The 26,343-nt window shown below is 40.4% G+C and overlaps 2 protein-coding genes and 1 long non-coding RNA gene across 6 annotated transcripts; 1 reads left to right on the forward strand and 2 right to left on the reverse strand.

The window, feature by feature from the left end:
• Positions 1-111: 111 nt before the first annotated feature.
• Positions 112-1,612, reverse strand: LOC117760328. Its single transcript, XR_004613661.1, has 2 exons — positions 1,397-1,612; positions 112-1,259 (listed from the first exon to the last, which is right to left on the reverse strand). It is a non-coding gene; the product is annotated as an uncharacterized LOC117760328 (long non-coding RNA).
• Positions 1,613-2,053: 441 nt separating this feature from the next.
• On the reverse strand, positions 2,054-19,236 carry clockb (clock circadian regulator b). 4 transcript variants are annotated; one of them, XM_034583249.1, is made up of 24 exons: positions 18,990-19,236; positions 16,706-16,785; positions 15,865-16,023; positions 15,546-15,634; positions 14,636-14,695; positions 14,207-14,355; positions 13,524-13,615; positions 13,163-13,252; positions 12,658-12,781; positions 12,373-12,486; positions 11,978-12,096; positions 11,296-11,378; positions 11,029-11,135; positions 10,766-10,913; positions 10,489-10,564; positions 9,894-10,038; positions 9,605-9,702; positions 9,307-9,489; positions 8,868-9,026; positions 7,327-7,524; positions 5,903-6,096; positions 5,625-5,754; positions 4,136-4,261; positions 2,054-3,829 (listed from the first exon to the last, which is right to left on the reverse strand). In XM_034583249.1, the coding sequence occupies exons 4-24, from the start codon at positions 15,560-15,562 to the stop codon at positions 3,518-3,520; spliced, it is 2,724 nt and encodes a 907-aa protein (XP_034439140.1). In that variant the 5' UTR covers positions 15,563-15,634; positions 15,865-16,023; positions 16,706-16,785; positions 18,990-19,236; the 3' UTR covers positions 2,054-3,517. The 4 variants fall into 4 exon arrangements, with proteins under 4 accessions (XP_034439140.1, XP_034439131.1, XP_034439124.1 ...); XM_034583240.1 differs by having other exon boundaries at positions 4,136-4,264; positions 18,990-19,230; XM_034583233.1 differs by lacking the exon at positions 18,990-19,236 and adding an exon at positions 18,868-18,965 and having other exon boundaries at positions 3,518-3,829; positions 4,136-4,264.
• si:dkey-245p14.4 (uncharacterized protein LOC563576 homolog) lies at positions 18,581-26,236 on the forward strand. Its single transcript, XM_034583263.1, has 4 exons — positions 18,581-18,640; positions 23,840-23,962; positions 24,296-24,474; positions 25,031-26,236. The coding sequence occupies exons 2-4, from the start codon at positions 23,842-23,844 to the stop codon at positions 25,298-25,300; spliced, it is 570 nt and encodes a 189-aa protein (XP_034439154.1). The 5' UTR covers positions 18,581-18,640; positions 23,840-23,841; the 3' UTR covers positions 25,301-26,236.
• Positions 26,237-26,343: the final 107 nt, after the last annotated feature.

Below are 26,343 nucleotides of genomic sequence, written 5' to 3' on the forward strand. Positions count from 1 at the left end.
AATTCAATTACATCCCATCAAACAGTTGGTGGACAGATGCTGACAGATGTGGAGCCACACCACCAGCTCGGCTAATAGACGCAAACACAACAGAAAGGCAGCAGACGTGTGTCAGGTATAATATTTGCAACTGTTTTTATTTTCAAAATGACCAAGAGGGGGAGGGGGGGGGGATTATAATAATAGCAAACATTTTTGCTTCAAAATATTGATTATTACATTTGACTTTGGGGTAGATAAAGGATCACAGTTCAAGAGCAGAATGAGGGATATACATACAGTACAGGTGAGCATAGCACCGTTTTACACTGAATACTTGTGTACGTAGCTTTGTGTATGTGTACAGAATTATACTAGAACTAGAACTCTTCAGAACCAAATTTGTGTCGTGGAAAAGTGACCTGTGTGGAGGGGCGGGGTCTAGCTTCCTTGTCAGTGGCGTCCCATTTCCAATATCCTACACCTCAAACTCTTTTATAGATTTTTTTCATCCCAACCAGATGTTGTCACAACATTATTGTTGAGTAAAGACAGAAACACAAAGTTGGTATTGGTGAAACATTCAGGCGTTAATTTACAATGCAAAGCTTGTAAATAAGATTGTAGTTCAGTGTGGATTCTTGCCGTTAGAGTTTTTTTTTTTTTCACACCCCTTGTTTTCCTTCATCACAAAGCCTGTCATGGGTTCTCCATAAATCAACAGTTACAACATCCATGAGTCTCTTTAACACACCTTTACATTCTTTGGGCTGGGTATCAGTGACACAAACTATAAAGGTTTCAACATGACCCTTCAGAGTGATGCTTTCAACACAAACTAGTCTATAGAGGATCTATATATATATATATATATATATATATATATATATATATGCTATGTGATGAGTGGAAGACCTGGTTTGAATAGTACGACCCTCAGTAAGAAATCTATTTTTTGTGGAAAAACAGGAGGAGGATTTGACCCTGTACGTCACACACTTATTCTAAACGTTACTATTCGTAGGGTCACTGCTCCAGACTGGTCTGATGTGTAGTTATTGTGATAAGTTCTTGTCGAGCAGACCGTCATTGTAAAACAATAACGCTGCCCGTCTTAGCCCGACAGGTGACCAATGCTCTGCATTACCTCACATGCATCCTTTTCCAATCACAGAAACACACACACACTCACACACTTCCATATGAAAATATACTGGGTTACAGTGACAATTAACATGCACACACACACTCATTCTCTCACACACACACACACACTCATTCTCTCACTCTCACACACACTCATTCTCTCACACACACACACACACACACACACACACACACACACACACACACACACACACACACACACACACACACACACACACACACACACACACACACACACACACACACACACCACACACACACACACGTATTCAAGCTGAGCTGTCCCACACATGGGCTTTCAGAACACTGAGCCCCACCGGAGAGGAAGTTTCTTGAATATTACAATTATTTCTTTATACTGCAACGCAAGAACTGATTGGCTATCTCCAGGGGAAATCAATATTGACCCCCGAGTGATACAAGAAGTAGGATCAAGAAGAGGACACACTATATTCATACAAACACACACACACACACTCACTCACAGGCACACACACACACACACACACACACACACACACACACACACACACACACACACAAACACACACACACACACTCACTCACAGGCACACACGCAGTTTTAACTACACTGGGAGACAAAACGACACATTCTAAATGCTCCATTACCGACCACTTCACTTCCTCCATTCCAAGGCTTTTCTGTTTGATATGGCTTTACGACTGTAGTGCAGGGGATAAGCCCACTTCCGTTTCATTCCAAACGGACCTGGGCTCATTCCTGCTTTTTTAACTGCTGTTTGAGAACTGAGACATGAGCGAACTGAACTGCATGAGGGTTTCTGAGGCCTAGGAAGAGAGACAGAGGATAAAACACTGATAATACAGAAGACCGAGAGGTTCGCTGGTGCAACAAAGTCCGCTGAAAAAAAAAAAAAACTGTTCCTTTATATTTCTTCTCTACTTTATCTCAACAATAAAAACTGTATATATATATATATATATATATATATATATTCTTCCACTCCACTCTTTGGAGACGTCAACCTGCACTTCTACTTTAATAACGAAACGATGATGGCTCTAAGAAATCGGGTTCGGATTAGATAACCACGCCCGTCACGGACACTTCTTCCTCTGGTCTTTGCAGCATCACTGTCTAATCCTTCCTGTTCTGGTTCCAGACTGAGGCAGAAGCAAAACTTTCCACATTCCTGAGAATACAAGTACCATCCAGCAACTTCAAAACCCTTACTAAGTCATTTATTGTAAGACACGAGGGGCGACAAACACACACAACCACACACATTCTCATGCACACACACCCACATAAAGATTGTATTCCCAAAAAACGCACATTATCTCACAGAATCACACCACAGATTACAAACAACTAGGTCTGGACAGTGATTTACTGTACACAGCCACATCAAGTGCTAAAGTTTCAGGAGGTTGAGGATATACTGTTTGTTATGTATAGGGCTCTCTGTTAAAAAATAATCCCTACTATATACACACGCAATAAGTTTATTAGGGGTAATATTTTGCTGAAAAATATATACGCCTTTGAATAGTCTGCTCGAGAAAAAAAACTAAAACATAAATCGACTATGTTATTGGCACTTGGAATCACTAAACCCGTTATACGTACAGTGATCATCCTGCAAATAATCCAGTTCAACTGTAATCTTGTTTCTTGCCAAATATAATGTGTGATTACAAAGTTTAAAAAGAGCCATATTGTCTCAGAGACAGTTTAACAACTTTCACAAAAAACCCCAAGCCCAACAATTTTTTAAACAAACTGACAGAACTTTAAAGCCATAATCTGGACTTTTTTTGCTTTTGTTTTTTTAAGAGACGTGGGGGGAAGAGCAGGGGGTCTTGAAGAGCACATCGTTGCTCCCTATTTGACCAGAACAAAGTAAAAATTCAGTTTTCAAAAGCGACTAATAAAAGCTTACACAGTTATTCTTTCCATGCAATCATATAAAATACTACATTTCTGTTTCCTGTTAGGCTATACTGATATTTACATGTTTTCTTTTTTTATCATACAGTAAATCTGTACACTTTGAAACACCTTTAAAAAGTCTGTCGTTACCGTGGTGATAAGGTATTCTCTGAATTTTTGTGGGGTTTCCACGGAGAATTGAGTTCCCTCACTGCACCGCCTGAAGTGAGGGAAAAGGGGATTTTAATCCGTCTTGTTGCCATGGGGACAATCCTCAGTGAGTTCCTGGTGGACTCGTTCCTCTTTCCTATGATTCGTTTCTTTCGGTCGGAGGAAGAGAGGGCGACGGTTTTAGGGGAAAAGGAAGTTTGCGGCAGCCACACAACAAGAGCAAATGTGGGCAGCAAATCTCTCAACAGTTTCACTTCCCCAGGTTTGAACTGTTTCCTCCAGACTTTACTGGGGTTGGCTGCTGACGCTGTCAGTTCTGTGTGACGATGGGGCTTTCGGCTGTTTCTGGGGCTGTGGTTTTAGCTGCTGCTGGTGCCTCTGGTGGTGAGATTGTTGCTGCTGTTGTTGCCTTTGCTGCTGCTGCTGCTGTTGTTGTTGCTGCTGCTGCTGTTGTTGTTGTTGCTGCTGCTGTTGTTGTTGCTGCTGCTGTGTTTGCTGTTGGTGTGTCGCCTGGGTGAATGTGCCCTGTTGTTGGAGTGGGAAAGCTGCCTGCAGAATCAGCTGGGTAGACTGGTTACTATGAAGAAGACGAGTGCCCTGACAGAACAGTGCAACAATATTAGAATATGAAACAAATAATGCTTTTCATCCTTTCTAATCAATAAAGCCCTTTCTCTCTTCTTGTGTATCTAAGCAAAACACTTACATACATAAACAACTACAAATAAATACAATAAATTCATAATAAAAGTACATAAATTACATTATTCCTTGTATAGTGGAAACCGCTTATAATGATCACAGATATAGTAATTCACCGTTAATATGGATAACAAAAACAGTTTACACTGTATTAAAAGACACTTGTTTAGAGCAATGGTATTTGCTGCCCTCTACTGATACCTGTAGAAATTGCTGTTGTTGCTGCTGCCCCTGCTGGCCGCTCTGAGCCACCACAGCTGTTTGGTTTTGGCCATCAAGCTGACCTTGAGTCGGTTGGGCCGGTTGCAGAGTAAGGGTCTGGCCCGCCTGCTGAAGTGACAAAGAAGTTAACACAGAACAGGACATATAATCAAAACAAGGAGGACAAATAAATTAAGTTTTGTTTAGAATATTAAAGTCCATTTTGTGCTTTTGGATTCCTTTGGATTGAGTTTCACTGATATCACTTATACTACTGATTATTAAGGACTCAAATTTTCAAGATATTTTGTACAGGAAATATAAATATGTAAAAAATGTGTAAACTATTCTAACAACATTGCACCTGTGGTCTGTTAATCCTCTAAATATTTCTTAGGTTTCAAACATTTGAGAAAGATGAAGCAACTTCAACAAGCAAAAACCTTTTCTTTAAAATGTCTTAATAGCCAAGGAAATAGATTTAACCTCTTTTTGAACTGCTTTCAGACCATTCAGAATATTCTACAGTATGTTTTCTTCTTTTCAATCTCAAATACCACTATGATAATAATTTCAGGACTTCATTTATCCAGAGGAATTGTGCGACTAAAACCTGTTCGTATTTTAATCATCCAAAACGGCAGGATTAATAAATTTAGAGACAGCTGTGATATCCTCAATCTATAAAAGTTAACAGAATTATTGTATTTCCAAAAGTGACTTTAAGCAGAAAAGTAAAAATGATTCATATCGAACACATACCTGTCGGCTAATTAACCCAGAGGGATGAGAACCTGAGATTGAACTGGGATGGTTCGGTTCCATCGGTCGGTCTGTCTTATATTGGACTCAGTTTAGCACAAAGATCCAAGATCACAGCTCTATAGATTCTATATCAGCTGATGATTCAGTCATCATCATGGGCCAGTGCATCCATCATGCTGCATTACACAGTATTTACGTTTACAGCAATCGGACCAATTACTTCGCACATCAGTCGTGTCCTAACCTCCACTCTGGTTCATTATTTGGAAATTGAGGTTTAAAGGTGAAAACAGTTTATCTATTTTTTGTAAATGGTCTCAAGTGTGCTCTATGCACTCTGTGCACCTGACAGTACACACACATTCACTGCAGTGATTTTACACCCACAGACAAATTATATGAAAATTTGAGTCGTATTTGGTGATACAGGCGCAGCGTTATAAGAAGATATTATTAAAAACTATTAATCACTCGGTTGTGTGCAAGCAGAAACATTCTGCTGGGTTTAATGTTAATGATGAAGGGGATCTATAATACACATGGGTGACAGTTTGCGGACAAGTGCGCACATTATCCCGTCAAGTTTGTTGTTATGGATCATATTCTTTGCGTGAGAAGGGACGTGCACACAAAATGGGGTCTGAAAGATGCGTAGGCAACAGTTATAAATGAGGCCCCGGATCTGTTTCTTCAGTTCCTCGGTGAGTCATGGCTTTGTTCTTACCTGTTGCCCACCAAAGGGGTTGTATGCGGTGACCACCTGTCCCATGAACATGGAGGTGGGCACCATGACTGCCCCACATGCCATTGGAGCCGTCACCAGCTTGGTCACCAGCTGCTGCGCTGCTGGGAACCTGGAGCGAGTAAGAAGGGGAAAAAAACAATAACAAACAATGCATTTCAGCATCCACAAATGATACAGCATGTTAAATATTCTGGTTAACAGCTTGGTTATTAAGGAGCAGTATGTCTCTGTATCAGCGGTGCTTCTCGTCTTCATACCGTATCTGTCGGTCCTGTGTGAAGGTGGCCACGGTTGTGCCCTGTGGTGTGTTGTTCTGCGGCAGGCTGGTGCTGATCTGCAGCACGTTGGGCTGCCCGGGCTGGGAAATCATCATGGTGTTGTACAGTGGGGCAGATACAGAGCCCTGGGTCTGGGGCTGAGCCTGGGCAGGTTGCTGGGGCTGACGTTGGGGCTGCAGATGGGCAAAGTGGAGAATATTGGAAGGACATGAGATGAATTTCTATAAAAGAGAGAAGACTGAGTAGGGGCCTATTTTTTGTGAATTACTGCAGTTTTCCCTGTTTGATTTCATATTAGTACAAGTCCAATTCGAACACAGTTTAAAAGTGGACTTGTGCATATAAATGAACATCCCTTATATTCAATCCCAAGCCAGACGACACGTTTATTCAATGCTGATTAAGCCAAACGGTGCCAGGTAAATTGCAGAGTTTTAAATCTGGTCTATAAGCACATTCCTGTGTTCAACTCCTAGTAGGGATGTATTTCATGTCACAGAGTAATGAGTGGTTTGCCAGAGCTGAAGAGGGGAGCAATCGTAGTGATGGAGATGGAGTAAGCTAACTAGGAGCATGGTGAAGCCAATGGTGAAAAAGGCAAGAAAGTGTCCAAGAAAAGTGGTTTTCAGAGGAACATCTAGGAAACATGTGGACGACCACTGGTGTGGCTTTTCCTCATTGGAGAGCCCTGTTTGTGTAATTATTTTAACTGCCAGAAGGGGGAGACAAAGGTTCTGCAATGCCAGTTTCAAATACATAAAACACAACACAAAACAAACAGTAAACAGCGAATACAAATTAAGTGAGGTCGAAAATCCAGAACTATCATCACATTGTTTCAATCTACAGTAGCAAGAGGTCTATGCAATAGATAATGGGAAGGAAAAGGTTTTACTGCAGCCGTGCCAAGAAGACAAAGATGACCCATATCTGGCTTACTGTATAAGTCTTTTTGTAATAATAATAATAGATCATACAGGGTATTTTCAAACACGACTATGAATGCTTTACAAGACTTGGATGTCCCTGTGAGCCTCTCACATGATTAAACACACAGCATCCCCTGTGGCACTTCCTGTTACAACTCTACAAAACAGCACTGTCTCTAAAAACTCCAGATCTAAAATCTCCACATAAATGTGACCAACAATACTGATCGAAGGGGACCTTGAATTTAGCAGATTTTAAGCAACAAGTTACAAATATGGCCAATTTATCTGAGGACGACAGATGATCATATTGGAAATCCATCATGCACAAGTTGCAAATCATGCAAAATACAGTCGGGACATTTTGTTCTGACCTGAACATTTTGTTCTGGCCTGTGTGTGTGTGTGTGTGTGTGTGTGTGAGAGAGAGAGTGAGTGAGTGAGTGAGTGAGTGAGTGAGTGAGTGTGTTCAACCTGTGTGAGGGTGTTGGTCTGCTGCTGTAAGCTCTGCTGGGGGGCAGGCGCCTGCTGCTGGATGGTGAGCTGCTGAGTTCCCGATTGGATGGGGTTAATCGTCGTTTGCTGGACCTGATTGGTCAAAGAAGTTGTTTGTTGGACCGACCCCACCTGAGGGAGCTGTACGTTCATCGCTCCACCCTGCTGCAGCAACATCTGTCGAGATCAAATGAATCACCCTCAGTGGTCTGTGTGTGTATACATAATGCATGATTGCAGTCCTGATCTAGGTCAGGTAAGCTCGGTACAATTCAACAGGAAAAGACTAAACAAGATACACTGACTTTTTTTAAAAAAGAGACAAAGAATGACAGTTTTGTTCAAGGGGCTGATTTTTTTATACATTTGAAAACAATCATGGGGAGAAACATAAATGTCGCTGCTGAGCTTTTGATTGCTTTGAAAAGAGAAATGACTTTTTAAAAAGGTAAGTGTGTAGTTATGCTGACAGTAAAGTAAAAAGTAAAGTTTACACTAAACTGAAGTAGCTCTCTGGTTTATTATCTCCACCAAAATGTTTATGTTTTCATTGTCTGTTTATCTGTCTGTTTGCAAAAACCACTGGACCACTTTCTTGAAACTTGGCAGAAGGATGCAAAATGTGTCAGGAAAGAACCTGTTAACTTTTGGTGTATTCAATTTAGGGGGGGTGTCCGGGAATTTGTTTTCCACTTTTTATTTTATTATATATTTTTTAAACATTTGTGGGAATTTCTCAAGAAATATGGCAGATATCTTTTGGTGAAAAATCAGGCATGTGTAGTGGGCCAATATCTATAAACAGGCATATTAAGTGCAGATCCACAGAGTGATGCATTTCATTCAGTTGCTGTACGGTATCAAATCTTACTTTCAACTATATTAGAGAATTGATATTTTGCCTGTGTTAAATGTTTGCAGTTTGCTAGCAGTTATGTATCTGATTGCAATACATTTAAATACAATATGGTTATAGGACATATGAGCTTTCTAAATGCCCTTCTAGTTATTTGAATTTAATTCGAAAAGTGCTGGTATACAGGGTTACAAGCATACATTAATAATGCTTCTTGCTCACTGTCTTGACTAATGCAGGAGTCATGAGCCTCCTAGTCTTTGACTCAGCCACAGAGATGTCATCCAGCAGCTAATACTAGCTTGAAGCCTCGTGCCAGTGGAGTAGTGGAGCCAGAAGCGTGTTTGTGTATCGGTTTACAGTCGCGAGATCCCACCCCTCCCTTTGGCCTCTTCTGATTGGTTGGAAGGGCGATGTCTTACTCTAAAACTTTAGAGGGGAATATCTCTGTCCAGCTGCCAGGGTGTTAATGAGTCTGAGTCACTGACACCTCTGACAGCAGCTCTGCACATTAGGTTGTGAATAAGTTATGAGCAAATGCTAGAGAGCATATGTCAACTAAAGAAATAATTAATAAACCTACAATGACATAAACTTGACCTGAATTAAACTTGACATTTTAAAATGCTGCTGCCTTGACAGCCATCATATGTCTATATCTCACCTGAATGCCCTGTCCCTGGACTCTCTGCAGCTGATCTTGAATGTGTTGGAGTTCCTCTTGCTGCCTCTGGATGTTGGCCTGGATCAATCTGGTCCTCTGCTCCAGCTGTTCCTTTAGGTGCTGCATGGCGTTCACCTGCGCCGTGAACTCCATCACCGGCTGTGGGAGGAGAGGAAAGAAAGAGCAGGTTAGATACTTCAGTGGTATCCCCTGTGTGTGTGCGGTAAGCAGCAACTGGTGATGTTCAACACTTGGTAATGAGCAGGTATCAAACTGGGCTGCAGTGAATGATGATTATTGTTGATCAAACTGCTTATTATTGTCATACATTGATTTATAATTGAAAATTTTAATCAATCCAAATATTGTTTCTACTCTACTCAACAGCACATTATGTAATGATAGTAGCCAAACAGTCATTTAGTGCCATCATTCTCACCTGTACGTTTGTCTGTAGCTGCTGTGGTTGCTGTTGTGGTTGCGGTTGCTGTTGTTGTTGCTGTTGTTGTTGCTGTTGCTGTTGTTGTTGTTGTTGCTGCTGCTGCTGTTGCTGTTGTTGTTGTTGTTGTTGAGGGATCATGCTTGGAGTCACACTCTGGCTTGTGGTCTGAGAGCTCATCGACTGTAAATACACACAGGATCAACAGTATTATGACAAATCTGATGTATAAATACACCTAAACCCCATTGCATTATGGTTTGCTATTTGTAACTGCTTTAAGCCTATGAAGTCTCACCTGGCTGCTGATGGACGAGCGACGCTGTGAAGTCATCTCCATGGTGGAGGCTAGCGACTGCCGAGGAGGTGTGGCGGTGTCCATGTGTAGCTTGGAGGCTGCAGAGAAAGAATCGCTGATGAGCTTCAGTCCTAATCAGAATATGCTGACCATATCATCTTATTACAGAGCCTCGACATCCCATTAACTGAAATGAGCACAAGGAACTGATGGGCCAATAGCTCCTCTTAAGAAGATAAGTCTAAAGGTGTATGTATGTAAATTCAAAGCAGGTTGTGTCTCTCCTTACAAGTGCAAGTGTTGTCTGAGACATGCGTCGAGGACTTATGGGAACTCTGCGAGGAGGATGAGGGTGTTCGGCTGCGGTCAAATCGCTCCAGAGCCTTCTTGAGGCTTGATGTATTCAGCTGTGACTCTGAGCCAGAGTCTTGACTCTAAACACAGACAAGCAGAGGAAAAATGGACATGATGATCCTTTCAAAACAAAAATCAGACTTAATATAGTTGGAAATGACAAAGCTGGTTGGTGAAGTGAGCAAAAGATCATTCAATCTAATTAAAGCCAAACCACATTCGTAAATAAACTGCCCGTGCTTTGGCCTGATATCCTACCAATACATACTCCTGAATAGTTATTAGATGGACCAGCAAAATAGGTCATTTGCTGCATTCAAGGCCAAAGGGAGATCCCCATTCAGTGATATAAACAGAAATAAATTGATAAAAATGTTGGGTTTTTTTGGCAATTTACATTAGAAAACTCAAACAACAAATATATATATATATATATAATATTACATTTCTTTTTCTTGTTTATTGTTATTAAATAATACGGATAATGTATTTCTGAAAAGTATAGGTGATTTCTGGTAGTAATTTCTCACCTTATCCATAGTGACATCTGTGTTTGTCTCCTCAATACCCAGCTCCCTGCGCTGTTCTGCCCGCACTTCTGCGTAGCTGCAGTTTGGACAAAAAAAGGGAGGTCAGAGACCGACAGATATGGAAACAGTGTTGTGTTTGAGAGACAACTTAGAAATGCTGCTTCACAAGTACATAGATCATAAAAGTAGATAAGGGTCTGGAAATATCTAATCATCAGAGCAAAAAAAAAATCTGTCCTAAAACAAGGGAAGATGAGACTGGATTCAGCTGCAGTACCTGACAACTGTGTGTGTGCAGACAATGAACTCAGGTCTAGAGTTCCACTGGTGATAGGTGATGTAGTAATGTGTCTGCAGCCAGATCCACTGTTGACCTTTAGTCAGGAAACGGTAGTAGCAAGACTTCCCTTTACCGTACTGCATCACTGAACAGGAGAGAGACGCAGGTGTACGAGAGCAGAGGTGTTAGTGACAACAAGCAGAGACAGGCTTTTACAAAGAATCTTTTTTTTTTTTTTTTTTATAAATAGGAGCCCTCACAGTGTTCATGACACTTTGCTAGCGTCTCCAGGTCATCCACATGGTAATAGTCATACCCTGATGTTCCCAGAACCTCGAAAGGAAGGTAACCTATGATTGGTGGAGCTCTGAAGAGGAGAAGGCAACATTACATTACATTATAGGACGATATCTCATAGAAATACCTGTCATGTAAATTCGATGTTCATAGTTCAAATTTGCCCCACTGGCCAGACACTGTAGTAAATATGGAGATAACATGTGGCAGGAGTGTGTTTGTGTGTTTACCTGTGGTCTAAAAAGAGGAACTTCCATTCTAAACTGTGCCTGGACGTGAATTCTTCATTGGGCTCCTCCACTGTACACATCTCCTGCAAATAGAAAAAACAACTAGAATCAACATCTCGCAGTTGTTTGCCTCAGCAAATCAGTTTACTTCCATGTCTGTTCACACTCTTATAATAAATGTAGTGAAGACATTGAAATAATAAAGTAAATTAAGAATAAATGATTATAAGGTAATACTTAATTTAAAGCTTATTAAGTGTTTTGTGAGTTTGACCACCAAGTGTTTATCAAGTCATCCTAGAGTTGTGAAAGTGAAACCAGTGCCATATTAAAAAAAAAATCCCATTTCCAGAGATATTACAGCAAAAAACATGTTTTATGAGGTTACTTTGACCTACTCAGGTCCTCTTTGAATCTAAGTGCACGTTTGTACTAGAAGTAGAGAAATTCCCTTGAAAGATTAACTGCATTTACAAAATGTGAGGTCATAGAGAACTTGACCTGAAATGTTTGACCAGAAAAAATCTGATCATTTCATCTTTGAGTTCAAGTTCACAAGAGTGAAAGGATGGATCACCTAAAAACATAGTCACAGAGGCATAAAACAACAGGAGGATCATTAGATATTATTAGGTGATGACTATGTGATTTCCCATTAGTGTGTATGGACGTTTGGGGGTACCTTAATAAACTGTGGTTTGGCCAGTCGAACAGTGGCTACAAAGCACACTTGGTCATCAAAAGCAGGTTTTAGCGACCGCTGTAAGACTCCTGCCAGACCGTTCCTCTTCACGTTGGGAACTTCAACAACAGAGAACACAGTCAGGGATTAAACTGTTTAATGTGGTTCTGTGTGGCTCCATTGATAATGCATGTAATGTGATTCATTCACAGTAACTTCATACTGGAGGACTTTTCCATGAACACGCATGCTTGTTATGCAAAACAGCCAAGATATACATATTTTAACTTTGAAGTAATTGTCACCTGACTTTTCAAGTCTTTTACCTGATCTCACATTTTATACCAATTGATTAATGACTCCAATTAAAAATGGCTGCCTTTTACTTGACTTACTGTTGTTGAGTGACTTGAAGTTTCCGATGAACTTAACATATTCATAGATGGGGGGTTCTTTGGGGTCAATGGCCCCACGGAGCATATGGCAGCAGAACTCCATTTGATTCTTAGCTAGAGAAAAAAAAAAAGTTAAGAAGTTACAAAAACAAATGTTTCAAGGAGCAAGAAGGAAATTGAAACAAAACAGTGACAAAGATGCCAAAGTATCATGCAACAAACTGGCCAGTATTTTTTTAATTTTTAACTGAGGCTCTAAGAATTAAAGTGATGAGTGTTACTGACTCTTCAGGTAATCGGGGTTAACGCTCTCGGAGGGGTCGCCGGGGTGCGTGGACAGAGCCTTGTACACATCGGAGTGTTCCCCAACTGGCAGGAAGTTTAACAGGTTCTGGTCCACCAAGTCCCCCTGTGGAACACACATACACATGCATGAGAACGAAGACGAACACAAACACAAACACAAACACACACACACACACACACACACACACACACAAATCAGGAGAAAGATCAAACCCCATTCAGCACACTGTCATGTTGCTTCCTTATATGTCTATGTAAAAAAACTCTCAGGGATACATGGCCTTTATCTGAACTCGCAGAGTCATGCCAAGGCTTAGAGCGCTGACTAAAGTTCACCAAGCTGAATATCACTTTGTCATTTATCTCAACATAATTAACACACACGCCATTCTGCCTTGTTAAATCAGAACAAGCTTGTTCTACAATTACCTAAATGAGTACTACATACTGTACCTGGAGAAAGATACGATTCTCTGTTACTCACCGGTAGGTGTTCTAGTAGTGAAGTGACACTCTCAGAGACGTAGAGGATATTCCCATCAGTCATCATTGCTATAAAGAACCCATCCAGAGCCTAATATTGTAAGACAAGAAGAAAAAGTGGGTGATATGTTGGTCTACAGCAAGAGAATACATAAAAGATGAAGGCTGTCATAACTTTGACTTTGGTTAAATTAAATAATATTTATATATGTAATTCCAAAGAAAATGTAGCTGAAAAAAAATTGTATTAATAAAAAGCTGCATGAATTTCTTCAGGTGAGTTAGAAATTAAATTCAGCTGTAAAGAAACAGCGGAAATAGGTTGTCTCCAGGTATACATTGCAAATTGTGAGATTTCTGACCTCCAGCATGAGCTGTGTGAACTCTTCATTGCTGAGAAATGGAGGCTTCCAGTCCTGCCTGATCTCACTCGACTCCGACTGAGCTGCGATCTCTGATGAAGGAGAGAAAGAGAGAGAAAGAACTTTTAGAAAGAATAAAAGTCTTGCAGGAAATTATGAGAAAAAACACATGATGGCTCAACATGACTCAACACAAAAAGAAAGCAGGCAAAAACACGGGACAACATGGTGTAAAAAATGTATCGATAATTTAATGCACAGGGTCAAAACAAGGCAGTTAAACACAACCGCAGATCATAGTGCACCAGAGCAGTTGCAGCTGTCTGTTAATTAACATGCGCAGCAATAACAGCAGTAACCCATGTGATGTAATTAAATATTTCAACAAGTTATCCTAGTATTCAGGAGGCGCTCAGAAAGGATTATGAGGAGAGAGACAATGAGAGGATGTCGATGTAAAGCAGCACATATACAAAATCAAAGACTGGTATGATTATTAATAACACAAACATAATATGTCAACAATACACAGTGAGGAGGTTAAACTTAATTTAAGAGTAAAGTACACACTGCAAGTATTAAATGTGAATGGCAAAGCTAAATATAAAACAAAAAATGTCCACCCAGCGAGGTGCTCAACATAAACACAGGAAGTGAAGGTGAGGATGGTAGAAAACCCTGACCTTTGTGTTTACACAGGAAGTCGATGCTTTTCTGCAGGATGGTGGACTTGTCCATCTTCCTGGTGTTGCCCGGCAACATCGTGCCGAGTTCCTTGATGAGGACATTGAACTGGTCTCTCCGCTTCTTCTCCGACTTGTTACGGGACACGCTACAATCCAAACCACAGTGTGGAATTAGACTCACAATGGTTTGTGGCCAGTTTGTTTTTGTTCTGTTTTTTGGCAGATTAAGTGACACAACATGCTTGAAAAAGAGCCAGTGTAACCACTTTGTCACGTGAACCTGGAAACAATGAGGTTAGAAATACTCATGTATAAATATACTCTAGGTCTGGTCATGACACAATTCTTTAAATACCATGTAATGTTAAACAGAATGATGGGTGTATTGGTCTGAAGTCCATACTTCACTAGTTGTATCTATCTCACCGTTTTGCTTTGTCTTTTTCATCTTCGTCCATCAACCCATCAAAGATGCTACAATCATCCCTAGAGAGAAAAGAATACACAGACATTTCAGAGTTTACCACATGAGCACATGTGTCGGCACTTTGAAAGCAGATATGCATTGTTAATAATAGTTAATGACGGATGTTGGCTAATAGAGGACTCCTACATGCCAGGAGCAGGTTTATTTTTGGGTCACACAAAAAAATAGGAGTGAGGCAGACAGAGAGAGAGAGAGAGAGTGGGAAGGAATGTGTTTTGCTTGCCAAGGAGGTTACGAGTGCTTTCGTGCAACAAGGCGTGTTCTTGCTTACGTTTCAGTTAATGTAGGTCAATGCAAACGCTTTGAAGTGTACGAATTGAAACTATAATTTAACATATTCCACATTTTAATACGGTATTGCACAATAAAGCAAGACATCAGATTTGCTATTGGGGCATGCAATTATTGATAGAATTCCTTAAACAATTGTATTTGCAATAACTGACAAACTCATACATCTTGACATCTTTTGTGTATATGCATGCATTTTAAGATAAATCGCAATAAACTCCTTAGTGGCCACTTTATCAGTCGCTATCTAACAAAACCCAATAAATCTGTTCTACCATAGAGACTATTTTTATGATGCCTCTAATACTAAATCTTTAGTAACAACTTCACATAGGTGTTAACTCAACTACATGTTACAGTTCATAATCTACCCCTCCCCCACCATGTATGTAAATAGGTAGGTCAACACTTTTTAAAACAACTCTCAATATAATGTTCAATACAAAACAAACTTTCTGTATTCACAGAAACAACATAAACCTTGTAGAATTTAAAATGCGTTAACTTGGACTTTAAGTGGCTCCTGGGTGCAATGTGTGTGTGTATTTCATTGCATACCCTACGCTTGATGTCATGGTGGCTGCTGATCAGGGCTGTGGTTGGAGTGAATTGCTCTTTAAGCGTGAGGTAGGCATTTGGAAGACCACCTGGAGAGACAGAAAAACAAGTATTCTATTAGTGCCCATCATGACTTATAGTACAAACCAGTCTACTAAAAACATGAATGAGTGAATAGCTTGGCACACAGTAAATTTATATAAAATATGTTGCACTTGCACGATAATGTATTTAAATTGTGTAATTATATTTACTCAGTTAGAAAACATAGCGTTGCCTGTGTATGTGTGTATGGAAGTGTGTGCGGTTTATTTCTCACCCCACTGCAGCTTATGCACGTGACCAGTTAACGTCTTTTCTCAGGGGTCATAAAAAGGGTTTGGGGTCAAAGCTGTCTCTACAGTCAAGACTGGCGTTAAGGTCATTGGGGTCAAGAGGGGGGGTCGGACCATAGGAGAGACATAGTGGTGAACTAAACCTGTGGGAGAAATCAGAGAAGAAAGTGCAATCACATTAGGTCATTGGGTTCATTCTGGGCACAGCTTTTAGCAATTTTCTATCTTCCATCTAAAGCCATGAGCTGTAACTGCAGGTAACAAAGTAGAATTTCCATAAATAAAAAGATCCTATACAGGAAAGAAAACACCTAAAATTAACACCTAAAATGAATGGATGAACTCAATAAACCTTCCGAGACCTTTCACACACACCTTTTTCAGTTTCACGTGTACAATAGTACTCACTTACAATACCAGTTGATCTAGTTTGTCAATTATCATTAGATGGAGCACACTGCAAGAGATCAACTGATAATTAAATCTGTTTACCAAACAAGCTACCAAACAGTGCAGTAGATAATCACATTTAAACAACCAACGACAATTTTACTGTTTATATTATGTATTTAGCATATTTATATTTATATATATGATGGATATATATATATATATATATATATATATATATATATATATATATATATATATATCATTTTTACATGTACTATATTCGTGAACAACTTAAATAAAGAATCAAATCATGAATAACTAATAAAATAGATCTTATAAATTAATACAGTTGAAAGTGTGAACAACTTATTATGATTGCATTATTAGCATTGGTAAGACTAAAAAATGGTGGTTAAATGTATTTGGACTTACTTCCTCAGATGACTCCTTGCACGTGAAGGCAGCCGTTCTTCCTGGCACTAACAAACCCTCACGTGTAAGCCACACCTCACCTGCAACATGAGAAAACCATGGACTAACAAACATGCCACTCAACCTGTGTCCACTGTTTACCATGCAAGCAAATTCTGGAGGCCAACAGGGAATGTGTTCGTTGCTGCAAGTTAAAAACAGGAACTAGAGGCTGCAACCCACCAAACATTCTTTGAATAATTGATTGGTCAATATATTGATAGAAAATGCCCATCAATAAAATAAAATAGTTTTGTCCAAAAACATTTTCAAAACTAAAAAAAGATATTTGTACTACTATAAGATTTCAGCTGTAACTGATTCGTATGGATTGAGCAATCAATTGTTTGGGGAATAAAATGTCACAAAATTGAGAAAATTATTCATCAAAATCCCTTCACCTCAAGATGAGGTTTGACCACCAGTCCACAACAACAATATATTACATTTACAATGACATAAAACACAGAAAAGCAGAAGATCCTCACACGTGTATAACTGGAAGCAATGCATGGTTTGTTTGCTGGACAATAAATGACTGAAACAACAACAACAACAACATTTGCAGATTAATGGTTGAATGATTGGCTAATTGTTCCAGCTCTATAATTGACATCTATGAATAAGCTGATTATTTTATCAACAACTAATCATTTCGTCTATGATGAAAAATGCCCATGGCGGTTTGCAAGAGCCCAATGTGACCTCTTCCCAACGCTGCAGAGAGTACAACCAGCGAGCCTAAATGTAAATATTAATATGAAACTTCTCTCCATCAACTGACAATTTATTCAAACCAGCTAATCTCCACATTTTAACAATCTGGGGAATTTGTGTTGTCAAATCAAAATCAACCAAATATACTTTATTGTCCCCTTGGGGAAACTGTTCTTGGGCCAAAGCTCTACAGCAGCTGCAGAACAGTACATTGTACAACAAACCACAGAACATAAGGAGACATGGTGTCATTGTGGACGGTCTGAAGGTGCTGTTCCCCAGTGTTGTCAGGCAGTCCCAGACACCGGTGGGACAGCAGAGCGGCACTTGGATCACCCCGTGTCCTACTGAAGCTCCATATAAGAGGATTTAGCAGTAAGATATGACTGTGGTCAGGAAGGTCACAGTGGGAAGAGTAAAACCCTCTGATTGCACGATCACACTAGATGCACCAGGTTGAATGTGAGACAACAGTGACCTGCAGGTACAGACGCTGCTCTGAAGCCTCCGGCAGCCTTTAACCTGCAGCCATTTACTCCTGATGGCCAATAAGTGAAGCCTCATTAGCCTGGGCTTCTTCCCTGGGCGACTCTCCCCCACTGTACGCCATTGTCAATGAATCAACACTGGTATTAGCAACATGGCCCCGTGGACACGGTGTCACGCAGCCCCCCTCCCCCGAAACACAACACAACAACAAGCTCGGGACATATGCACGGAAACATGTTTTAACGTTTTAGTGCCACAGGTGTTCATTATAAAACCGAGATAGAGGCAGGACATGGAGTTAGCTCGCATGCTAACTAAGCCTGCTACCGGGGGGGGGAAAAACTGCTCATTTCACTCACGAGATTTAACTCGCGCCGCTCTCGGTGTCTCACAAACGGTGAACGACGCGGTGACGACCCTTAAACCAGCTCACCTTTACTACTGCAAACAGTCGAGTGTGTGTGTGCGTGTGTATGTGCAGGCTAACGCCGAGCATCGAGCTGTCACGCAACAACTGACATTGAGGAGAAAATAATCGGTGAAATATTACCGTCGCTCCTCCGGCACCGAGCAGCTCCGCGGCGGGAGACACGCCGAGGCTAACGTCCGGCAGAGTCCGACAAAAACGCGAATGTCGGCGGAGGAGAAGCGTCCAAACCCAGCGATGGTGGAAACATTTTCGCGGCAGATGTATGTACACACATACACACATACATACACACACACACACACACAGAGTGACAGTGGTGCGCGCGCACACGCTCGCTCGCTCGCCCACTCGCACTCGCACACACACACTGGGCTGCTCTGAATGTGGGTCACTGGGCCTTGCTCTCCCTCGAGCGTGCGGAAACAGTCCCGGAGCCTCCGCTGCAGTCCGACCGCTTCCGCACGGCTACAGAAAAACACACACACACCGTTTGCCGAGCACCGCGGTCCCCCCACGGACAGTTGCACGACCGCTGCCCCCCTTGCGGGGCTCCGAGAAAAGAGATCGCTGCCTTTTGAATGAGCTACAGCGGGTTCGTGTTTTACTTACTGGAGCAGTGCAGGCGGTGGGGGCCAGGAGGACTCCGGGGGCTGGGGAGAAAAACAGGAGGCCTACTTCACAGTGCGCCGTACTGTCATGCGCAATGGAGACAGTAGGGCGCACTATTTTGCAAGTACAGTAGTAGTAGCAGCAGCAGCAGCAGCGGAGAGAGGAGCTCCGGAGACGGGGGCGGGGGGGGAGAGGTGGGAAATGACTCCGCGGGTGGAGATGTGTGTTTCTGGGGCTTGTTCCCGTCTGACCGCTCCACTGACAGTTATTGTGATGGAGCACGAGCGGCGCAGTGTTGCCTCTTTACACGCACATGAAGCGAAGATGATACGTGGACACGTCGAGTTAGTTCTTGTTCTTGTCACGCATTTGGTTCACGCTCGCATTTAAAATGCTACATTGGATGTGTTCAGCTCCACACCAACATGCATTTGAATCACCCATCATCTTATTTTAAGGGGGAACATGCAGGATGGGTCGCAGTCAATGTGACATTGGATGGAGGCCATGGGTGCAGAGCATAGACTGGTGCAGAGCAGGGGGGTGGGTGGGGTGGGGGGTGGCCTTGCCTGATGGCAAAGGGGTTTCCCCCTTTTTAATCGACATCCAATCACAAGCCCCACAGGTAGTGACGTTCCAGCCACACAGTGTCGAGGTTCCCCTGACTTTATATAAGAGATGGATGGATGGATACTCGATTGATCCAGAGGGAGATGTAGGTTTCCAGTAGAGCACATAAGAATAATAAAAGGTCAAAATAGGTCAAGAATAAGTTCACTGCAGTGAGATGAAAGTCCAGCCACCAGAACTACTACAGAGCTGTCACTGTAAAGAAGTATGTGCTAATGGAGCATATGACAATACAGATATTTTAAGTATAAGGTGATTGGAAGACAGAAGTAACAGAGGCAGAGTATTGAAGCTAAATATAAATACAGATTTATAGATAAATAACTGCTATACAAAGTTGTATTGTGGTGCAATTTGACCTTAGGGCCCTTTACAGGAGGGGTAATGAAATTAGATGTTCATTTCCTTTGCCCACTTAGCGACCATATTATTTTTTTAAACCCAACTCTGAGAAAAGTAACATGAAGATGACAGAAGCACATGACTAAATAGTACATGATATTTATCCCACTAGAAACAACAAATGTGAATTTATTCTGTTTTTATTTTGAAAATGTATCATATCATTCAGTCATACTGATGTATTTTCTTTGTCCTATTTCCTTATTTGTGATGCCTCAAGTTTCTATTTTTCTCCATGTTTGTTAGCTAGTTAGTGTTGAATATATAAAAAAGTAAATGAAGGCTAAAATACAACATCTACAACAAGGTGACATAGAAAAAAAGAAGTGTCAATGGAGTCTGGACATGAAAGGGCTGCACTAGAGATATCTAAAATTAAATGAAAACTATTTATACTGTTCATAGGATAACAGGATATGTTGTCAAGACACATAAATCACATAGTGCCTGCAAAATGAAAGCTCTCCAACACACTACAGTTAAAAGACAAATACTTAATTTGCAAGCAATTCTAAATTAAATCATCAAAGATTCAAACAATGCTACACCTGGATAATTGCTTTTCATTCTTCATTCTTAAATGATCATTTTATATTTAATAACAAAACCATAACAATACAGAGGTCAGCTTACACTGAATGCAAAGTGTAGCCCATCCTCAACTATTCTTCACCAATCATTCTGTCTATCAATCAGTGACTCAAACTTGATTTGTAACGCACGTTAGAATAACAGCAACCAAAACAATACCCTCAACACTAAAGGCAATGTTCAAGGTCAAATTAGGTTAAAGGTCAAATAAAGAATCCTCTGCCGCATCACTACTTCCTTTCATTGAGCCCAGATGGCCTCAGTATAGAGATACTGACAGGCAGGATAATAATAAAGACCTGCAGGGTGATCTCATGAGTGACACATAGAAATGAGGAAGCACAGTTGAAGCAAGTTAGAAAGAGGACATCATCAATAAGAATACAAAAATACCACATTACCACAAAATATGTACATACCATTAGGGCTGGGTAATAAAAATGTCGATACTTATCATTTTCATCAATAGCAATATAACAAAAGTTCATTATATTAATCGATATGTTTATGCAGTGTGTAAGCACAGTGAGGAGGTGTAACACATAAATACTCTGCCTCAGTATTGTGTATATATATTGCTGTTTATCGAGTATTTGTCATTATCTGTCCATAAACTCCAAAGAAATAATAACATGACTCGTGATATTTATCATGATAATTATTGATATCAACTGATGTGAACATGTGTTTCCTGATATCATTTTTGGCCGCATCACTAAGCCCTACATATGTACCATTGTAAAATCTGTTACCTGATATGTTGAATACATTTAATGAGAACACCAGTGAGTTGCATTCCTATTTTAAAACAGACTCGCCTGTAATTCCAGCCTTAGGCTTACTGTGCAATAAACAAATGTGTTCATTGGCTCTCTGCTTGTTTATTTAAGGTGTAATTATGCCAGCCTCATTAAATCTTCCCTCCTGCTCGGACTCATTATACCTGTGATTGCAGCGTCTCTGCCTCGTTTTCCCCTCCTTCAATCTCCTTCCTCTGTGTGAACTCAGTTTGCCCCCTCGCTTTCCCTCTCCTCTCTGTCATCATTTACTCCTTCGGTTTGTTTGGATTATTCGTTATCTGCTTTTTAGGGATTCTTCCCCCTTTTCCCTACACCCATTATTTCCTTCTCTTATCGCATCAATTCCTCGCCCATCACACCATCCTGCATAATCCGTGTTATATAGTCTTTAACTCCTCTCTACGGTGTCATTGTTATTAGCTCCTCTGCTCTCGTTTCTTCAGGGCTTCTGCTGTTTCCTCAAGTCTCCACTTTCCTCTGCCTTCACTATAGTTTGCCCCTCATATTCCACTCGACTCTGCACTTTTTCTGGTTTTTCTCTGTAGAAATCTTTGATATTGTCTTTCCACATGTGCCACCTATGCTTTCTCAGTGGTCTTTCTTCTGCTAAATTCCTTTAATCTCTTCTCCAGCCTTTTGTTCTCCTGTTGCCCCGTCTCCCTTTACTTCATCCTGCCTTCCAGATTTAAGCAGAGCTACCTCTCCTCCTTGCTGCCAGCTCTTCTGACTTTCTTCTTCAGCTACACACAACTTCTCTCTGCCCTCTTCAATCATACATCCCTAGAAACCATATTTTCTTCTTACACTATTATAATTGCTATAACTTTATTTCCTATCATGTTTTTTCGCAAACCGCAAAGTCAGTGGGAAAATAACTCATGACTATATATGTTCTTAAAAAAAAACAAATTTATATATAAACCTTTTTAAATATTGCAGCTTAAAATCTTAAAATCCACCACATATTGCAAAAACTACTCTTCTCTAATTGTTCCGTCATATAATAATCTTTCTGAGGCACATGACAGACATATTGTGGTTAAGGTTTATGATAAGTAAGTACAATAAACCTCATGTGTTATTCATGAGATTCAACACTTGTATATTTCCTCCCTACTTCCTGCCCATCCTCTCATCTTTCCATCTCAGAGGCAAAAAGCCTCTCAAGTGAACACCCACAAAACTATCATCAACAACTACAACAATAAAGCACTTAGCTGCGGAGCGACTCGTCTTTGTTTCCACAAATGTGACAAATGCAATGGAGCCGCACTTTTTTTTCTTCCTGCAAACAAATCAAATCAACACTCATGTGTCAGTTGATTTTTTTTTTCCAAGGAAAAGTCGTCCCTTGCTGTTTAATTTCACCTCTCATGAACTGGAGCAGATCAAAAGTGTGATATTATGTTCTGTCTGATTATCGGTACATCCAGCAAATTGCTTTGTGGAGACGTGAACACTAAAGAAGTGTTGAATCCTTTATGTGCTGGTAAAAAAAATCCCTCTATTTAAGTGCTTCACCTCACTTGTAACTGTTGTCCGGGATTGAATTACTACAGGGTAATGGAAACCGTGCTGTGAGTGCTGTGGGACATCCTTTTCCCACAAAACAACCGTTTAATCACAGACAAACATTGGGCAGGGTGCCACATTATATATCAATGTCTCTATGTGAGTGACTGAGTGACTGAGTGAGTGGAGGAGAGACAGAAAGACCACGGAAAGAAACACAGAGACGGTCTGTGTCTGCAGCGAGGGAACATACAGCATGACCACATACAAACTACTTTAAAGTCTCCATCTTTGCTTTGTGTCAGATACACTTGACTCATGTAAACACGAATCTGAGAGTGAAATCCATATTTGCAGGAAACTTGGGTCAATATCAGGATCATCATAATGGATCTTAATTGAAGCTATAAAAGGGTAGAATGATGAAATGATTGACCTTTAATTTCTCCCCTTCTACTTTGATACCTGCTTGGGTAGTTAGTATGAGTATGAAGGAAGGCAGTGCTGTAATGAAAGATTAACTTGGAGCATCAAACTCGCCTGCACCAGAGTGGAACGTGTGTGTGTGTGTGTGTGTGTGTGCGTGCGTGTGTGCGTGTGTGTGCGTGTGTGTGTGTGTGTGTGTGTGTGTGTAGGAGCTAGAGCCCACTTCACACACAACCATATATTTTCTCACGGTCTGACCAGAGCAAGCCTCCTCCCTCCTCTCCGCTGCCAGGTTCCACTGTCGTCCTCGTCCTCGACCTCGATCTTCATCATCTCTCTCTCAACTCTCTCTCTTTTTCTCTCTTGGATTCTTCTTCATCCCTTGTCACTCTGTTATTTGTTGGACTTCTTCTTTGACTGTTTTCCTGCTTACGTGAAGGCTTTTTCCACGGCTGTCCAGCTTTTATTGTTTTTCCTTCCTCTCACCAGTGATGTCGTCTCTTCTGAGGGAGGAGATGCAGCGAGTTTTATTCCGACCTTCAAAACAGAGACTGGTGGAGTTCATTGAGATCGAAGAGCCGACGCCGGGACGACATTTTATTTGTGTTGCAGGTAAATGGCTTTGTTGTTGGGAAATTGAAAGCAGTTTTTAAGGAATAAATATGTTTAACTACTGAACACAATTTCAGGTCTTGTACTCCTCCTATGATGCCTTGAGTAAACATTAGAATGATTATGATATGTAAAGATCTTTTAAAGATGCTCTAAGAACATGTTCTGACAATGTTACAATTAATTACGATCATTGTATGAATTATTGTATTAAACAATGATTGTGTAAAGTCTAACTATAGGTCTTGCTTTTATTGCAGATGAATTTCCTTGTGCTGCACTGCACCTGTTCACTTTCTTTTAAAAAGAAGCTGTATCTTCATTTTTCCACAGTTGCAAAAAACAAAGTGGTGCAGTTGAGTATAGTGCGATGTCAGATCTCTCAGCCGTCACTTAAGACTGGCTCCAAAAAGACGGACACTAAACGCTCCAGCATCCAGGACTGCTACAGGAGGGCTGAGGTCTGGTCCCTGCATGACCTGATTCTTGTTGATGGACGGGACCCCGATGTGGTAGTTAATGTCACAATATTCCTTGTTTTCTTATATTTCTGTATTCTAAAGCATCAGTGTTCATAATTCACCTTCTGTAAAATGTTCTCAAAATCACTTTTTTATTCTGTATAGTTACAAAAGCTTTGCAACTGTGTACTTTATCTCAAGCAATAATTTTGTCTGGTAATTCATTTGATTATTTTACATTTTAAATTACAAAAACGAAAACAATCTAAACCTTATGGTCTAATAGTTTCATCTGAAGCTTTCAACCAAATTCCATCAGTCAAACACTAAAGTTTTCGTAGTCGGGGAACAATCACAGATTCTTCAGCATTCCATGATATTATGTGACAACCTTTAGTGTCTGGAGAAACTACTTAAAGCTTTTATCAATATTTTTACTTAAAAAATTAATAAACTGTCAACTCTCACCACCCCCCTCTAATATTAATTGGTTTGCTATCTAATGTAATTATCAATCTGGGGATCTTTGCTCTGGTTTTAGAAGGTATATGCAACATATTTTTGTATACGTCATGCCGTCTCATTCTGTGTCACCCTCTGGTTCCAGGATGACCCATGTTTTCTGCTGCACTTTGACACGGTGCGGACGGTGACGGCCGTCAGCTGCTCAGCCAAATATGCCTTTGTGCGAGCCCTGGTGGCGCTCAGCGATCAGCACTGTCAGATGTCACTGAACCTGCGGAACTTTGACTGGAGCTACATCAAGCCCACCTCCTTCTACTCCAACAGGGGAGACTGTGTTGTTCTGACACAGATCTGCTTCTATGCATTCAATCTGGTTTGTCTGTCCATGTGTCCCGTGCCCCTCGATGCATAATGGAAGGAAACAATGACTGTGTGTATATGTGTGTGTGTGTGTTTGAGATTGTGTGTGTGTGTGTGTCAGTTATAAAACTGTGGCAGATTTATTGTATATAACTTGTCTTGAGTAGGAGGTGTGACCTAAGTGTAGTTTTACTGTTGCTTCTGTTGTACAAGCGTCATTTACCAAGAAATGTGTTTTGCATTAATGTTCTGCTGACTCTATCTTCATGGCAAATGCAAGTTTCAAGCAGCTTGGTATTTGTTCACAGGATAATTTGTGATGTTTTAATTAACTATCCCTGAAAGTATTCTATTCTGTGCGCTAATGTAAAAATACCAGTTTCAAAAAAGGGAAAAGAAATAAAACTATTCAGAATCCCCTGCCTTTCTTTGTCTTTAGATATTTCCAAACTGACCAGAAATTGTCAAATATGTGACTAGTTATGTAGAATATTTCAGATCAACTCCACTGAGGCATACTTGTGTTACATGGCATCCTTCCTTTGTCACACTACCTTGACCCCATCTCCAGCAGGAGCTCATGCCTTAAATCAACACGACAGTGACTAAGAAAAAGGTAGAATCGTTTTTTAATGCAAATTGTTGTGTTGTAAATTTTGTGTTTATCACACTAGAGTTTAAATTCTACAAGAAAAAAGAAAAGAATATGACAAGACAGATTCTTTATCACTACATATGTTGTGCCCAAAACTGTTTACTTTTTTTTTTAATGTTCCATGTCGTCAACATTTAAATATTAATAGACAGTGTGCTGTATGTGCTATTATCAGTAAACACCTATAATACATTTACAAAAGCAGACAACATAAGTCTTAAGATTTTTCCAATGTGGCATAAGAAAGATGAAGACATTTCCCTGAAGTAACAGTTGAAAAATCCCTCTGTAAAAATACTTCATTGTAAAAGTCCTGCATTTAAAATGTTGTAATCACCAAAATGTATGTCGTACAGTATATCAAGCAAACGTATTCAAAATAAAGAGAAGCTCTCTGTGACTATTATAATAATACTACTAATAAAACTGATTAACATTAT

Source organism: Hippoglossus hippoglossus, chromosome 1 (genome assembly GCF_009819705.1).
Source record: "Hippoglossus hippoglossus isolate fHipHip1 chromosome 1, fHipHip1.pri, whole genome shotgun sequence".
NCBI classification, from domain to species: domain Eukaryota; kingdom Metazoa; phylum Chordata; class Actinopteri; order Pleuronectiformes; family Pleuronectidae; genus Hippoglossus; species Hippoglossus hippoglossus.

Bases quoted from the DNA above. Each gene is read 5' to 3' on its own strand.
- clockb (XM_034583240.1), bottom strand. The intron at 13,253-13,523 runs GTCAGAAATCTC...TTACAATATTAG, and splicing joins TCACACAGCTCATGCTGGAG to GCTCTGGATGGGTTCTTTAT. The intron at 10,914-11,028 runs GTGAGGGCTCCT...TCTCCTGTTCAG, and splicing joins AGCAAAGTGTCATGAACACT to TGATGCAGTACGGTAAAGGG.
- si:dkey-245p14.4 (XM_034583263.1), top strand. From the start codon at position 23,842: ATGTCGTCTCTTCTGAGGGAGGAGATGCAGCGAGTTTTATTCCGACCT. The intron at 23,963-24,295 runs GTAAATGGCTTT...ATTTTTCCACAG, and splicing joins ACATTTTATTTGTGTTGCAG to TTGCAAAAAACAAAGTGGTG. The intron at 24,475-25,030 runs GTAGTTAATGTC...CTCTGGTTCCAG, and splicing joins ATGGACGGGACCCCGATGTG to GATGACCCATGTTTTCTGCT.